Source organism: Oryza brachyantha, chromosome 2 (genome assembly GCF_000231095.2).
Source record: "Oryza brachyantha chromosome 2, ObraRS2, whole genome shotgun sequence".
Taxonomy (NCBI): Eukaryota; Viridiplantae; Streptophyta; class Magnoliopsida; order Poales; family Poaceae; genus Oryza; species Oryza brachyantha.
This window is the reverse complement of record NC_023164.2, coordinates 12983681-12999291: the sequence shown is the minus strand read 5'-3', so window position 1 is coordinate 12999291 and position 15611 is coordinate 12983681. Positions and strand designations below refer to the sequence as shown.

General features: G+C 36.2%; 1 protein-coding gene across 1 annotated transcript; it reads right to left on the bottom strand.

The window, feature by feature from the left end:
* Positions 1-103: 103 nt before the first annotated feature.
* On the bottom strand, positions 104-2419 carry LOC102714073 (40S ribosomal protein S8). The gene is made up of 5 exons (XM_006648581.2): positions 2385-2419; positions 2217-2289; positions 1457-1787; positions 720-895; positions 104-408 (listed from the first exon to the last, which is right to left on the bottom strand). The coding sequence occupies exons 1-5, from the start codon at positions 2386-2388 to the stop codon at positions 330-332; spliced, it is 663 nt and encodes a 220-aa protein (XP_006648644.2). The 5' UTR covers positions 2389-2419; the 3' UTR covers positions 104-329.
* Positions 2420-15611: the final 13192 nt, after the last annotated feature.

The following is a 15611-nucleotide window of genomic DNA, read 5'->3' as shown; positions in this document are numbered from 1 at the left end:
TAGTACGTTAGTCAACCAGAACTTCCAGAACCCTTAAACACGTAATTTGTGAAGTAGGGGCAACTCCCGGGCGACAGAAAGTAATCCAATCAAACATAATAAGTAGACCACGTTAATGCGATAATACCAAAATTATGAACGAGGCAGAAGTACATTTTTAACTTAATAACATCCCGAGCACATAAGCCATTCTCATGTCATCATGCTAAAGTTGATTAATAAACAGAAAAAAACAGCTATGCGTCTGCAAAGATAACATAGTAGCTCTCTGGGAACAAAAAAGGTAGTTCTTTCAGTGTAGAACCAGCAACAAAGAAAGACTTGTTGATCTAAGCCGCGGCACCCTTGCCCTTTTTCCTCTGGAGCTTCTTCATGTAGAACTCCAGCTCCTTGCCCTCAAGGATATAGCTGTGACAAGGAATCATAAAAATCAAAAATAGATCAGCAATAGTGTCCCTGCAAACCAGGAAATCTACAATAATAAGCTCACATAAGTGCATAAGCCCCTGCATACCAGGAAATACGGTAAGAGCCAACAACAGAACTACAATATCTTTTTTTTTGAGTTATGACATCTAGGAAAAAATTCTTCGAAAACAATAAAGCTTCCACGCACAAATGGAAGGACCATGCCCTTAAAAGTTTTTTTTATGTTCATTCAGATTGATAAGTCTGCAATTTTGTGGGCGGCAAATGAAGATGACATGTTGGAATCTTACCCATCTGCTCGGCCGCACTGCCCAGGGCGGGAAGAAATGCAGGCCAGCAACCTCCCACTGCTAAATTGTTCTTCAATGTGTGGGTCAAGTGTGCGTCCCTCTTGGCGCTTCTCAATCTTCCTGATAACATGGTTGCTTTTCTTGGCTTCCTCTGTGGTAGCTTCAGCATCTTGGCCCTGTAAATTCAACAATAAATGATCAAATGATATGATAGCACATAGGCAATCTACATTGAGTCAATCTGTTAAACAGGAACAACCACAAGTCTGAAACACTTTGGTAAATCTAAGAGCTACTCCCAGAGTTACATAACATATAGGAATGCAAAGTTTTGGTGATGTTAATTCCTTTTAACATTAACAAATTCTTTGCGACCTGCAATACATCAAGCAAACAAATTAAAAATTACCTATTTCGGGGCAAAAACAAATGCAACATCTAGCCCACGAATTACTTACCCTTAAGCATCAGATTTTACGTTTTTTACCAAGTGAATGTGGAAGAATATTTAAGTAAGATAATATGCTACTATAGAGTTAGTAGAAAATACATTCTTGTAATACACAAGGAACCATAATACAACAGATACAAGTGCACAGTCAAAAGCATAAATATCCCAATTCAAGAACTACATATAACCTTCGTTATGCACAAGAAAGTTATACTATGCTTAAGTGTGTATAAGAATCTATGATACCATTTACATCAATATATATAGAACTGAATAAAAACAATACCTCAGCATCCTTCTTGGCTGCAGGAGCCTTCTTCTTTCTACCAATATCAACTCCATAGTGGGTAAGGTACCACTGCTTGAAGGGGGCAGCATCAACTTGCACAATAGCGCTCTTTACAAGGGTCTGCGTCCTGACAAGCTCATTGTTTGATGCATTGTAGACCACATCAAGGACACGGGTCTTGCGGGTGACGGCCTCACTTCCCCACGAGTAGTTGCCGGTATCCAAACGGAGGGCCCTCCACTTCACATTACCTCCACGAACACGCACCCTCCTCACTGTCTTGTTGCTTGACAGCTTGGTGTTGGCAGGCTGCCTACCTAGCTCATACCTTCATGGCAAAAACGAGAAGGAATTCAAAACTAACAGATCGAAAGGAAGTTTAGCTACATCCTCCAATCACACAGCCAGCATCAAGTCTTGAAGTAACATGGCCAATAAAATAACATAAAACAGTACCAAGATGTCAGATAATGCTCCAGATTCAGATTCAGCAAACTAGGAAAGGTTCAAGAAACTCAAAGCGCACTACAATAATCCAAACTAGAAAATTCTATGTTTTTATGATACTACTACAATCATCTATACAGGTCGATGGTTTTCTACCAGAACGCATTAAGATCCAAACCTAACGAAAGCTGTGCCCTCGAGTCCACCAGATCATATACTCGAACAAAGCGACTCGATCTAATCTAAAACCACCCGCCGCCACCAGAAGCCCTAGACGAACGAGAGAGAAGGGATGGGATCGGCCACTCACTTTCGCTTCTTGCGCCAGGCCTTCTGCTTGCCGCCCGTGGAGCGGCGCTTGTGCATGGAGTCACGCGAGATACCTGCGAGGAACGCACCACGAGCCAGTCAGCGGCCGACGAGGAGACGGGGGAAGACGCGCTCGAGGAGACGGTGGCCGAGGAAGGAGGCGGCTTACCCATGGCGGCGGCGGCGGCGGCGGCGGCTCCCCTCTCCTTCTCCTCCTGACCTACCTGCTGCGGCGCCGCCGGCTGCTCTGCCGTCTCTCCCGTTAGTCGCGGCTTATATAGGTCCCTCCACGGGCTAGGGTTTTAGTGCTGTTGGGCCGGGCTTGGTTATCGGCCCGGCCCATCTTGTGCCGATTTTAGCCTATTCGGCCCAAAAAAAGTTTGGCAGTGGCAGATCTCTTCTCACGTGTACTAACAACTGTCCATTTTTTTTATCCCTTGAAAATTAAGCAGAATATCCTCGCAATCAGAACTTCGATGGGTAAATTTAAGGCTTGAATAATTACCAAGATTATCTGTATTAGAAAAGCGGTTATATCTTGCAGTCTCCTTGCTTAGTATTATACGTATAGATTCTTTTTTCCCCCTTGGAAACGCACATGTAACAATGTACATATGCATCATGTAGCTTGCTTGCCAGCCTAATCCAAGCCACCATCTTCTCAAACCGCACGCCAATTGGTTCAACAAGCCAACAATAGTTGAACAAAGCTGCTACCTCTCCGTTTTAATATAAAACTTTTACCCATATCTAAATTTATCAATTGATCGATGTATATATATATAGTGTAACTAATATGTATACTCTAGAATAAGCTATTTTATGCCCCTTTTCTCATAAGGCCCAAACCCTCCCCCACCCTCTTCCAAATGGCCCAAACCCTCCCCCACCCTCTTCCAAATGGCCCAAACCCCTCTTCTAAGCTGGTCAAAGCACTCTCCTGTCAGTCAAACCCATCCTTTGACCTTTCTCCATACCCCACCTTTATTAACTCCCTTATCTGAAAAGTACAGTAACACGAAGGTAAAAATACAGTAACATGTCTTATAAAATGCAGTAACAACGTCAAAATATAGTCATGACGGATCTAGTTTTCTAAATCATATTTTTTTAACCAACGTGGTGAAAACAGTTTTAGAAAATAATATAAAACACATGAGATATTGCTCTCTAAAGATTAGAAATACAATATTTTAGCTTTCCCACATGCATTAGTTGTATTCCAGCAACAATATACTGTCATGATGTTACTGTACTTCTACTGGGATGTTACTGTATTTCTATCACAACGTTACTTTAATTGTGCCACACACATATTACTGCATGTATATCGTGATGTTACTGCACTTCTATCACGACGTTATTACAGTCGTACAGTAACGATACACATATTTTATAGCAACATAGCGTTATTACTGTATAGAAGGTGTATCGTTACTGCACTTATAGATATTTCTTAAGATTTCGAACTTTAAACAACTTTATCTCACCTCATATATTATTTTTTAAGAACTTTTATACCATATTATTTGAAAAAAATTGTTTTAAAAAATTAGATCCCTTATAGGTATGTTTCGACGTTGTTACTGCAAATTAGTCGTCGTGTTATTGCATTTTTATTGTCGTGTTACTGCATAATTCCTGTGAGACAAGAGATGAGCTTAGATAGACATAAGGGTCAAGCCCATAAAGGGTTAATCTATGAGGTTAACCATTTGACCAATCTTTAAATAAGATAGGGGTGTTCTTTAGGCTTTGGGAGAAGGATGAGAGGTGGGATGGGCTATAAAAGACCTTGGAAAGATAGGGTGTAGAATAGCTTAGCCTAGAAAGTTTTACTAAGGCTGGGTGATCCTAGCTTCGCCATCTCCGTCTCGCTGCCGCCTGAGCGAGCGGAAGCTGCGGCTAAGGACGGCGATGGCGACATAAAAATCTAGAATACACATATATCATATATATATATATATATATATATATATATATATATATATATATATATATAGGTGAAGAATTAATTAAAACCGAAACTTCACAGAAAAATACAGAAAAATTAGAAAGCAAACAATTATATTGCCCCGGCCATTTTGAAAGAATTCCTACCATTTGCACCATAAAGGATCAACAAAATAAATGTGTCTTGCTGGCCCAATTCACCGGTAAATAAGTCCACATATATCATATCGCATTTGGCAAGCATAACATAGCCTCTCGTTGTAGCTTGCCCGGCCAGCACGCGGTATGTATCTGTGGTCATCGACACATTGCGAGCATTCCATGTGTAAAGAGAAGAGTAGCAATAAATGACTCAATTAATCTAGCTTTTAGGGCATGTTCAATGGTAGAGTCTATTATGAACTCTATCCCAAGTCACGTCAGCAGAAAAAACTCCTCGTACAAAGGACAGTCTTTCAAGCCGACTCTTTATAATTACAGACTAATTAATTCTCCGTTCATATTCCATCTGATCAGCGTCTCTCATTAGAGTCAGCACACGTACAAAGCAGATTTTCTAGTTGTCTCCTCGTTTTATGTGTCAAGAGTCGATGTCTTGCTGACTTCATACAAAACAACCACTTTTCTCTCTCTATCTTCTCTCTTTTCCATATCAGCGAGTATGCAACGATAGAGACGACAATGAGAGCTCTTCGTACGTGCCCTTATGGATTAGAGCAATCCTCCTGTAAAAAAACTAGTTATGGTTTCTATACCATCCACGGCATAAAAAATTAGTACTAGATACAACTCTTACAATACAAACAGTACGTTCTAATTCACATGTAAATTAAATTTAATGTTAATAATCTCTTATCATGTCTTAAGTGTGGTGTAGAAACCATATCTTATGTAAGATATGATTTACTTCTCTTTATTCATTAACTCACTTACACATATCTTTTATCATATATGATAACTTATTTAATTATATGGAGTTGTATTGTGAATGCTCTTTGTAGCAAACCCTAGCTAGCAGGTGATTCTGCTCCGATAATGCATGAACGTATGATAGGTAATCGCAAATTGAAAATGGTGAGGGGATTAATTAGAAGCTGTTCCTCCGATGGAACCATTAATGCTACAAACAACAATCAAATTAGTTAATTAACAGGCAATAGTTGATCTATGGAATGCATGGCTGCGTATGTTGATATATAACTGATATGCATATGGAACCATTGCTTAAAAAAAGTCAAATTAGTTAACATGAAGTAACTCTATATGAAGTAATTTTTCAGAGTACTATTAAAGTTCAATAACAACAAAGGAAAAAAAGTAACTCTTCATGGTGTTGGAAGTAATTGCGTTGCTAGAGGATCTTAAGAACCAAAAGAAATTTAAATAATTTGATGGATGTACTAAATCTATAGATAGAAGATATAACCCTTGGATGCAAAGTGATGGATATAGATTCGATAATTTTACGGCACCACATGTTTTGTTTTATTCTTATGTCTTTTTGCATGATTTGGAATATATTTAGAGGGGAGGGGATCTTTTTTTTCATGATTCTAGATATAACTTATCTATGCCCTAGATGTAATCTACAGATGAATTAGATGTAACTATGTGTAATTGTTACTTGAAAATACTACTTATATTCGGATACAAGATGTGGGCCATGTGGCTAGGTTAGCAAGGCTAGCAGGAAAACGCGTGGCCGCGGGAGAAAAAGGTTACACTTTTGTTGGCATGGTAGCTAATTAAGACTGATTAGGCCGCGTTTGACCCATGGATTAGCTACCTTAACCCTCACTGGTACCACGTACCCACTTTTAGAACTGCTAAATGGTGTGTTTTTTAAAAAAACTATAGAAAATTTGTTTAAAAATCATATTAATCTAATTGATATTTTTTAAATAATTAATTAATCATGTACTAATCTATTACTATTTTTCCGTGCTAGATAACTAACATCTTCCCCCTCCGTTACTATTTTTTCCTTGTTGAATAACTAGCCCTCCTCCCTGGAGAGGAACGCAGCCTTAGTCCATATGCACTGGGCAGCCACATCCTAATATATATGGTTATTGAGTCGGTTATTTTCATCTCCAAATAAAAAAAGCCCGAACAAACAACATTTAAACAATATTCTATTATGGTTTTGATCAACATGATATGTAGTTTTTCCTGATATATACATGAGGTGGTCATTTGGCTTTTCTGAAAGAAAAAACAATATATTTACAAACGAAAAATAGTTTGTGAATAAAATTTTATATATATGTTCTTAGCGATAAAAAAACTATAAGTAATAACCCTAAAATTTAAGATTAAAAGTTTAAATTGTGGTTTATAAACAAAAATAGAAACAGAAAAAATAGGGTGATAAACTTTAATTAGGCCAGTTTTCATGGCTGTGAGCATAATAAAGTGTGGCACCTTAATTTACATGAGCAAGTGTGGTGCCGGGGTAGGACGTAGCTAGACAAGTGCAGGGCCCTTGATGTTTGATTTGGTTTATATCATTCATGCACCAACCAATCAGCCGCCGCTTGCTTTTGGAACCTCGCTCGCCGCGGCGACGGCATACCTTCCTGTTACCAGCTGCAGCGTCGCTCTCGACGCCTCCAGTAGGGCATCGTCCAAAACACCCCCACCTTTTGATAATTTGATCTGGTCACAAATTAACTAAGGCTGGAGTTATATCGACGTGTAAATAATTTGGGCATTGATTTGAATATTGAAGAAATAAGCGAGTGTAGTATTTCCTCCGTTTCAAATAAGTATTTTTGTTACTTAAATTTTATACTGAAATATAAATATTTTTGGTAGTATTCATAGGACTACTTGTCTATCGATGGCTCCCTCCAGTCAAAAATATTTATTGTTTACGGCAAGATTTGATTAAACTTATAAAAATTCAACAAGCAATTATTTCTTAAATACTTAGTTTAAATACAAAATAAATGATATACATAGATTCTAAAAAAAATAGTATCATTATATCATAAATATATTATATTTTATAAATTTATTTTTAACCCAAAACTGTTTATCGGAATTTTATAAGTTTGACCAAATATAATCCTAAGCGATAAATATTTTTTTATCAGAGGGATAATTTTCTTTTAAGATTTCTTCCTATTTAACCTCCATCAACCGTTTCACCATCATCTATTCCTTATTTATTAAAAGACATGATAATATTTTATTCTCAATCTTAATCCATACTAATCAATTTATATATGCTTATATTTTAGAATGGATGCAGTAGTTAGCAGCTTTTGAACTCCATTACTATTTTTGCTAGCTATAGCTCTCCATATACATGGTCTTCTGATTTCGGTTGCTAACCGACAGCTACTTTTTCGTTAATAGTTACAGTGAATATATTATTTTGTGATACTAGCAAAATATCCATGCTTTACTATATTTATATATATTATATCACAAAATGTTATACTATATTAATATCACTTTGTTAGAACCAAATATGGACTATTCTATAATATCAAGAAATATTATAGACTAATTTGCAAAAGAATCGTAGAAAATAATAGGGTGGCAGATTTACTACTACCATCACTAGAGACATTTAAAGTAGTATAGATAAATATCTACACATGTAGTTTAACGGTAAATAAGAACAAAATTAGTTTTATAAAATTTACTCCTAATATCCGTAGATGGCGAAATTAAATGTCAAAATTAACTTAGGATGACGCAAAAGAGCACCAACGTGCCACACGTTGTCACTTGATGCATGTGGCAATTGGCACGCAGATAATGATCTCTTGTGTTTGGCTAGAGTGCCACATCTATCAGCTCAGCGGTAGCCTGGACCTTGCATGCACTGGCTAACAAAGGTAGAAGACTTGATCAGTAATGGAGATGATCACCTCATCATGCACCCAACTCCATCCTATCCATGCATGTGATTTACGATTTTTTTTCTGAATTACTATATGATTTGTGAAAGTTATTTGGGATATAAATAAATTAATTAACTAATCTAGATTTTAAAATTTTGTGTTGAGAAATTATTCCAAGAGAATTTTATATAGAGAAATTTTCTACACAACCAACAAATTAATGATCTGCCGTTGTCTAATTCATGGCACCATCATTACGAGCTCAAAAAACGTGTCAACGAAAATCCAAAATCTAGAATTAAATTTAAAAAAAAACATGAGGCGAATTTCCGCTCGGCGTTTGATAGCATATTCCCCACATCGATCGAACACTTGATCGAGACGAATTATAGGATTGCCATGTCATGCAGCACTAATTAATTAATTTGCATGGATATATAATATAGCAACAGCATGAGATCAGAACGATCGGAGAGGTGGTTGGCACTTTGATATCACTGGCAAGCTACCTTTGTTTGTCGTAATCAAATTAAACATATACTCCCTCCATCTCTAAATATTTTACGTTATTAACATTTTAATACATGTTTGACCATCTATCTTATTTAAAAAAATTACATAATTACTAATTATTTTTATATCATTTTATTTATTGTTAAATATACTTTTGTGTATATATAACTTTATATATTTTAAAAATAATTTGAGTAAGATAAATACATATAAAAAATCAATGGCGTCAAACATTTAGGAGGGAGTATATGCATATGCAAGACGATCGAGAAGCATCTTCGATCGGTGCGTGATCGATGGACGACAAAAAGCTTCCAACCATGGATGCATAATATTGGAGCTAGACAACGACTTAATTTGGTTGGCACTAATTGTTCATCTTCAGTGCAGTTCCCACTGATCAGGGCATTTCTCCAAACTAATATGGCCACTTATTAATTTAATTAGGTCGTCCATTTAATTTTGTCCAGCACTCTTTACGCATTCCTTCAGACAATCTCAACGCATTAAAAAACAGGATTGTATATATCACAGTTTACTTGCAATTTAATTTAGCATCAATAAAATAAACTGTAAAAATTGACATTCTAAAACTAAAAAGTCGTTCTATTATATTTGAATTAGAGCAAGCACAGGATTAAAACTAATTGCTAGCTACAGTCATTGTCCATAGCTAACACGATAGCTAGTTTGCACAATAATCATCACTTATAATTTTTCTAGACCCACCACAATCTATCTCCGTAGTCAATGAAAACCCCAGAAAATATTGTATAATTATATTTGTGTGGTATAGTTTGGTTAAAATTTAAAGCCAGCTACACTGCCTCTCTTTACCCACGAGGGATTAATGTTCTTTTGTTAGTTTTTCAAACTACTGAACGATTTATTTCGTACTAATAGTTTCTATGTAAAACTTTCTTAACCTGTTGATTTTTAATCTATATTAGTTTAGTCATTTATACCTCAACCAGACACCACAAAAATCCTAAAATCTTAGATATCTTAAACACCACCTAGTTATTTTTAGAGCAAAGCTAATATAGAGCCAATTTGACTCCATTTATAGCCATATCACCAAAAACCAATCAAATAGCTCATTCATATAATATGTAGTCTATTAATCATATATACATACTATATTATCAATACGTGGCTCACCTCACTCTTCCTCAAAACCTTTTAGGACTCGTGATGTTGCTAGTTATAGATTTTTAGCCTATTTTCTTGTCAGACCTCCAACTCAGCGTACATCTGACATGGCAACCCTGGCCCTGAGGCTGATTACATCACTATGGTCGCGTTCGGCAGACCCAACATACAAGTTATCTAAACCCTTTCGTTTTTTGCGCACGTACTTTCCGAACTACTAAACGGTGTATTTTTGTGAAAATTTTCTATTGAAAAGTTGGTTTAAAAAACATATTAATCTATTTTTATATTTTTAATAATTAATAATTAATTAATCATGTACTAATCTATTACTATATTTTTGGTGTCGGATAACTAACCTACCTCCTTAGCCGAACGTGGCCTATATATATGCTACTAGTTGAAGCAAACAGTAGGATTAGCGTAAGCTAGCTAGGCCGTCGGTTTGGATATGTCTGTAGCTCCCACGTGTGTGCAATTCCAAGTAGCTCTCGTTCAAGTCTTGTACTTAATTCAATTGGATATACGGATCATGTGATGCAATATATATGCCTCATCAGCATGCAACCACCACTTTGCCTTAACCCTGTTTGTTTAAACAACTCCCATCTCCAACTGCTGTGTGCGATCGATCGAGCAACTTGTTCTGGTCACTGATTGATCACATGAGTGATTAGCCAGAAGCTAATTAATCAACTATACTCTCCGGTTTTAATATTTAACGCCACTGACAGTAGAATATACAAATATGCAGAGGCGGATTTAGAATTTAAAGATTAAGACTGGTTACTATCTTTTCCCTCCAGTCTTCTCTTTTCTTTCCCCTCCTCTCTCCCCTATTTTCTAAAGGGATCTAGTGTGTAGGGTGTTAGAGCTTCCACAGCCCCCACATTAGATCTGCTCCTGCAAATATGTAAAATAATAAGTCAGGTTAAAAAGTATCATAATAAAATAATTAACAATTATATACATTTTTAAATGAAACAAATAATAAAATATTAAGTGAAAAGTCAACTATGTTTAATAAAAAAGTGAGGTAGTACGTTGTACGATGGATAAAAATCATTCGGTATGATATAGTTCATCAATCATCATATCTCTTCAGGATCGAGGAAGTACGGCGTACCGTGCAAATTAATGCTATATATACCCTGCTTAATTTAACTCTGGGATTTATTTACAGTCATATATATTAATTAGTTGGACGGCTCATAAGTCATAACATTAATTTCTACCGATAATAGAAAAATAATATAAATAATACCAGGAGAACCACGTAAAATGGCTCCCGATTGAATCAAAAGATGCAACACAATTCTACACTTATATATTATCTTCACAAACCATGTACAGTACCTGCAGAAGAGAAAAAACTAAAACAAGTTAGCACTAATCGAGCATTAGCTATTGCAACTCAATTAACTGACAACTTAACTGTACTTAATTCTTCCGAAGCTCTAGCTGATCTTCACGTACGTTGCTGTTACTTGTGGCACTTGCATTGCGAAAGTGACATGGGACCAAATTAACCAAACGATCAACCGGTCAAGGGAGCTGAATATCTAATATATAGGGAGAGGAGTCAGTGAAGTAGTGGTTACGAGAGTAATTAAGGTAGCTTCAGATTAATCAGAGAGAGAGAGAGAGAGAGACAAGCATTATTGGGTTTCCCCTGATCGCCTTTTGTCACGTCCCTCTTATCAAGACGTACGGCACTTTTTTTAAGTAGCGATATACTGTACTACCAGAGTATGACATATATATGTAGCCAGCTACAGCACGGACTCTGAGACACAATATATGCATGATAAGTGGAACCAGACATTAATAGCGTAGTATATGTTTTGTAGTTGTTTTATAGGTAACTACTCTACGAATTGACTATTATATTGATTAAAGATGATTTGGAGCTAGTAGTTAGCTATAGTATTAAACTTGCTCTAAGAGCAGGTATAATAGTAAGCTATAAGCCAACTATAAGCATATTTTAAAGAGATAAGAGGGGAGAGAAAAGAGAGGTGGGCTACTAATTTGTAGCCAGCTGCACACGGGCTTCAAGACAAAATGTATGCATGACATGTGGGGCCATGTATTGATGTTTTGTAGCTAACTATTGTATGCATTGACTATTAGATTGACTATAGATGAATTGGAGCTAGTAGTTGGCTAAACTATTGTACTTGCTCTAAAGCTATAGCATCATTAGGTAAGGCTCTTTGAAGAAGATAAATTAATGATCCTACGTTTGTTTTTTTTAGGGTAATTAATTAGGTATACGGCACATGGGACCTTTCCTGTCCAAGTCATTGCCAACTAGGTTGGTACAAATGTGTATATGTGAGTGTGGCTTTTGTACTTGTGAAAAGGTTTTGAGGTCACTTGGTTGTTAAGCAAAACATTTGACAACTTTTGTGTCGGAATTCTTGTATGACTTGACTACTGTACAAAAATAGGGTATTAGGGATGTTTTTTTTTTTCTTGTTTGGTTTGGGGGAATAGATCGATACGATCGAAGCTTTAATATAATGCGTATAGTCCTCCATGCATGCGTGGATTAATTTGCATGATATCATGCAATGGCAAGAGATGGATTTGGATTACGGAAAAGGACATAATTAATGGATTTGATTAAACTATATTATTATAAAAACGATTAGATGGATCTGCGTATATTCGTGTTTATCTTAGTTACATGCATGCTGAGATGCATGGCAGCATTATCCTAATTGAAAATTGGAATATGCATGGATCTAATTACTTAAAGAAACTATAAGTATACAAAATTCAAAATCACAATTAGTGGGAAGAAAGTGAAGAAAACTCCCTGATCATGTAGATGTAGATGGATGGGGCAACTCTCCGGTGCATTTTACTGATAGTATTATAATACCAGTAGAAAAAATGTATTTTTGCTTTATTAATTACTTGATTCGCAGTATTTGTAATTTTGTTTTTTATAATAAAAATCAAATAAAAATGATGATATTACCCCTTCAAATTTATATTATGCATGGATGGGCATAATGCAACGGGGACAATGGATAAAGCGGGTCTAGATTCGCGTACGTGTTCCTAATGATACAGAAGGTAATCATGCATCAATCTTAATTAAGTGGCCGGTTAGTGGCGTGTCACCATGTAGTGTAGGCATGCATGTACAAGTGAGTAATTAGCCGTCCAGTCCTACGGTGGAGTGGCAAACATGAATGCATGGCATGGATTAGTGCTGGAGCTGCAGAAGTGACGCACTAACCGCTAGCTGGTGATCAACCCGGCCATGGACGAAATTGCTGCAACCTTATTAACTAGTCATTTTAGAAGTAAGTAAATGATCTATCAAGAACTAACTAAAATTGTATCGTCCAATGCTAGTAAAAGATCGAAAAACACATACTCCGAAATTGAGAGAGAAAGTACAAATTACTTCTAAAATGACTACGGGCCACTGATGTCAATTCATGAAGACACACAGGCAGGCAGGCAGGCATGCGTGACGGCCGGCCGGTCCCCGGACATGCACATGCCTGCCAGTCTGGGTCCTATGCACATCACAACGTCCTTTGCTTAGAGCGTGACACGTGGCATGATCAGCGCTGTATTCCGCAGCTAGCACGTCACGTGGCTGCTGCCCATGCGTCTTTTGATATCGGCCGCAGATCAGATCGAGGTTTGATGGAGCTTCAAAACCGCGGGGCACTTGACCCGTATGCATGCATGTCCTGAAATTCCCTTGTTTTAATGCAGGTTTTGTATTAACTTCCTACCTAGCTATATACGAGATATGCAAAGGCCGAAATGTATGTGTGGGTCTAAGGGCACGTACAAATAGTTCTCGTTGCTATCCGTATGCTCGATGACATGAAAGAGAGTGGATAGAAAAGTGAAAAGTGATTGTTTGTATAGAGTCAGCAAAACATCGACTCTTGGCGCATAAAACGAGGAGACAATCAGAAAATCTGCTTTGTACGTGTGCTGACTCTAATCAAAGATGCTCATCAAATGAAATATGAATGAAGAATTAATTAGCCTATAATTATGAAAAGTCAGCTTGAAAGACTAACCATTATATGAGAAATTTTTCTATTGACATGGCTTGAGATAGATCCATTGAACATGCCGTAATAGCAGGTGCTCTCTATCTTAAAAAAATATATAATATTAGATATGACACATAAAAAAATAAGTCTAATCGCTTTCTCTCTTCAATCATTAAGCCATATCACCTCAATTGTTTTCAGACACATCAATGGTGTAAATTAAGTCACATCATCTCAATTGTTTTTAGCTTTAGGATGATACATCAAGGGTGTAAATTGCATCTCTCCATATCACCTCAATTGTTTTTAGCCTTTGGATAATTCATCAAGAGTGCAAATTGCACTCTTCCCCCAAAAAGCACACCATACAAACCAACCGTTTATAACCTATGGATAATTGATAAAAGCACGAAAATATATAAACACATGAAAAAAATTGTATAGTAGGTAAGAATTTTGTTAGAATTCATATCTACTATCTTCACGAGCGGTATTAGGTCTAGAGCAATCATGGCTGGAGCCCTAGGCCTAGGTGCATAATTTTTTTAAAATTATACAAAATTAACATATAAATTTTAAAAACAGCTAATGCTACGTTAGCTTAGCCCTACTCTTTAAACTTTTCTGGTTCCGCCCCCGACTATATTATCACACAGTTCTTCCTCAGCAACACGCGAGCAGGATATCCATTTAGTATTAAATATGACACATGCCAGAATGACGAATCTGGATAGAGATATATCTAGATTCATAATACTAAAATGTCATGTTCAATATTAGATTGGATTTTATGGGACGGAGAAAGCACGTGTTATATTTCGATGCAACAGTGATCAAGAAATGCATGTACCATGGTGTGCGTACATACGTGTTCGACATACGGCCACACAAAGGGCTCCTGGACCACTCAAACGTACGTTCGTTGCCACGGCCTTCATTTCAACGGTTCGGGCCAATGGTTTCGTTGATGGACACCGCTGACTTGTACGTAGTTTTCTAACGATATGATTATTTATGATTAGATTATCATGGTTATTTGAGTTATTTTTTTGAACTTGTTTATGATACCACATTTTAAATACATGTGTCATCAATTATATTTATGAACTTTCTGTCATGTACGAGGCTCTGTTAGATTTTAAACGAGTTGATTTTTGTTGTGTGCCTTGTTTAGTAGACTGGGTATATGGATATCTGAAGTGTTACATATGGGCTAAACAATCCAGATATATATTGTCGACGTTATATATCAGTAGTAAGTATATGGATGGTAAGTGGGAAGCAAATATCGATTGTATCTAAGAAACACGTGTTACCCAGGTTTAGGCTACCAAAGATGAGATAACACCCTATTTATATTTGTTTATAGATTGATTGTTTAAACCACATAAAATACGCTACTTTTGTTTGTAGATCGATTGTTTGTCCACACCGTAGGAAAGGTGTATAACCGTAGGAAAGGTGTATAATGAGTACAATGCATGACATTAGTGCGATGGTTAGGGTGTTGTTTATGTTGAGGTGGAGGTCGTGGGTTTGAATACTCAATTGCGTATATATATGAATATTTTTTTAACCTATATAACCATGGTTAGTATATATATATATATATATATATATATATATATATATATATATATATATATATATATATATATATATATATATATATATATATATATATATATGTGGTGCTAACCATGGTTATATAGGCTAAAATTTAAAATATTATTTTGGGACATTTTAATATTTATAAAAATAAAAAATTGTAAAATGGGGCATTTAGTATTTTAAAAATAAAAATTGTAAAACTTTATTCGTAAATAAAAATTGTTTATAGATTGATTGTTTAAACCATAGAAAATACGCTACTTTTGTTTGTAG

Bases quoted from the DNA above. Each gene is read 5' to 3' on its own strand.
- LOC102714073 (XM_006648581.2), bottom strand. The intron at 1,788-2,216 runs GTGAGTGGCCGA...TTTGCCATGAAG, and splicing joins GCCTGGCGCAAGAAGCGAAA to GTATGAGCTAGGTAGGCAGC. The intron at 409-719 runs GTAAGATTCCAA...TCCTTGTCACAG, and splicing joins CAGTGCGGCCGAGCAGATGG to CTATATCCTTGAGGGCAAGG.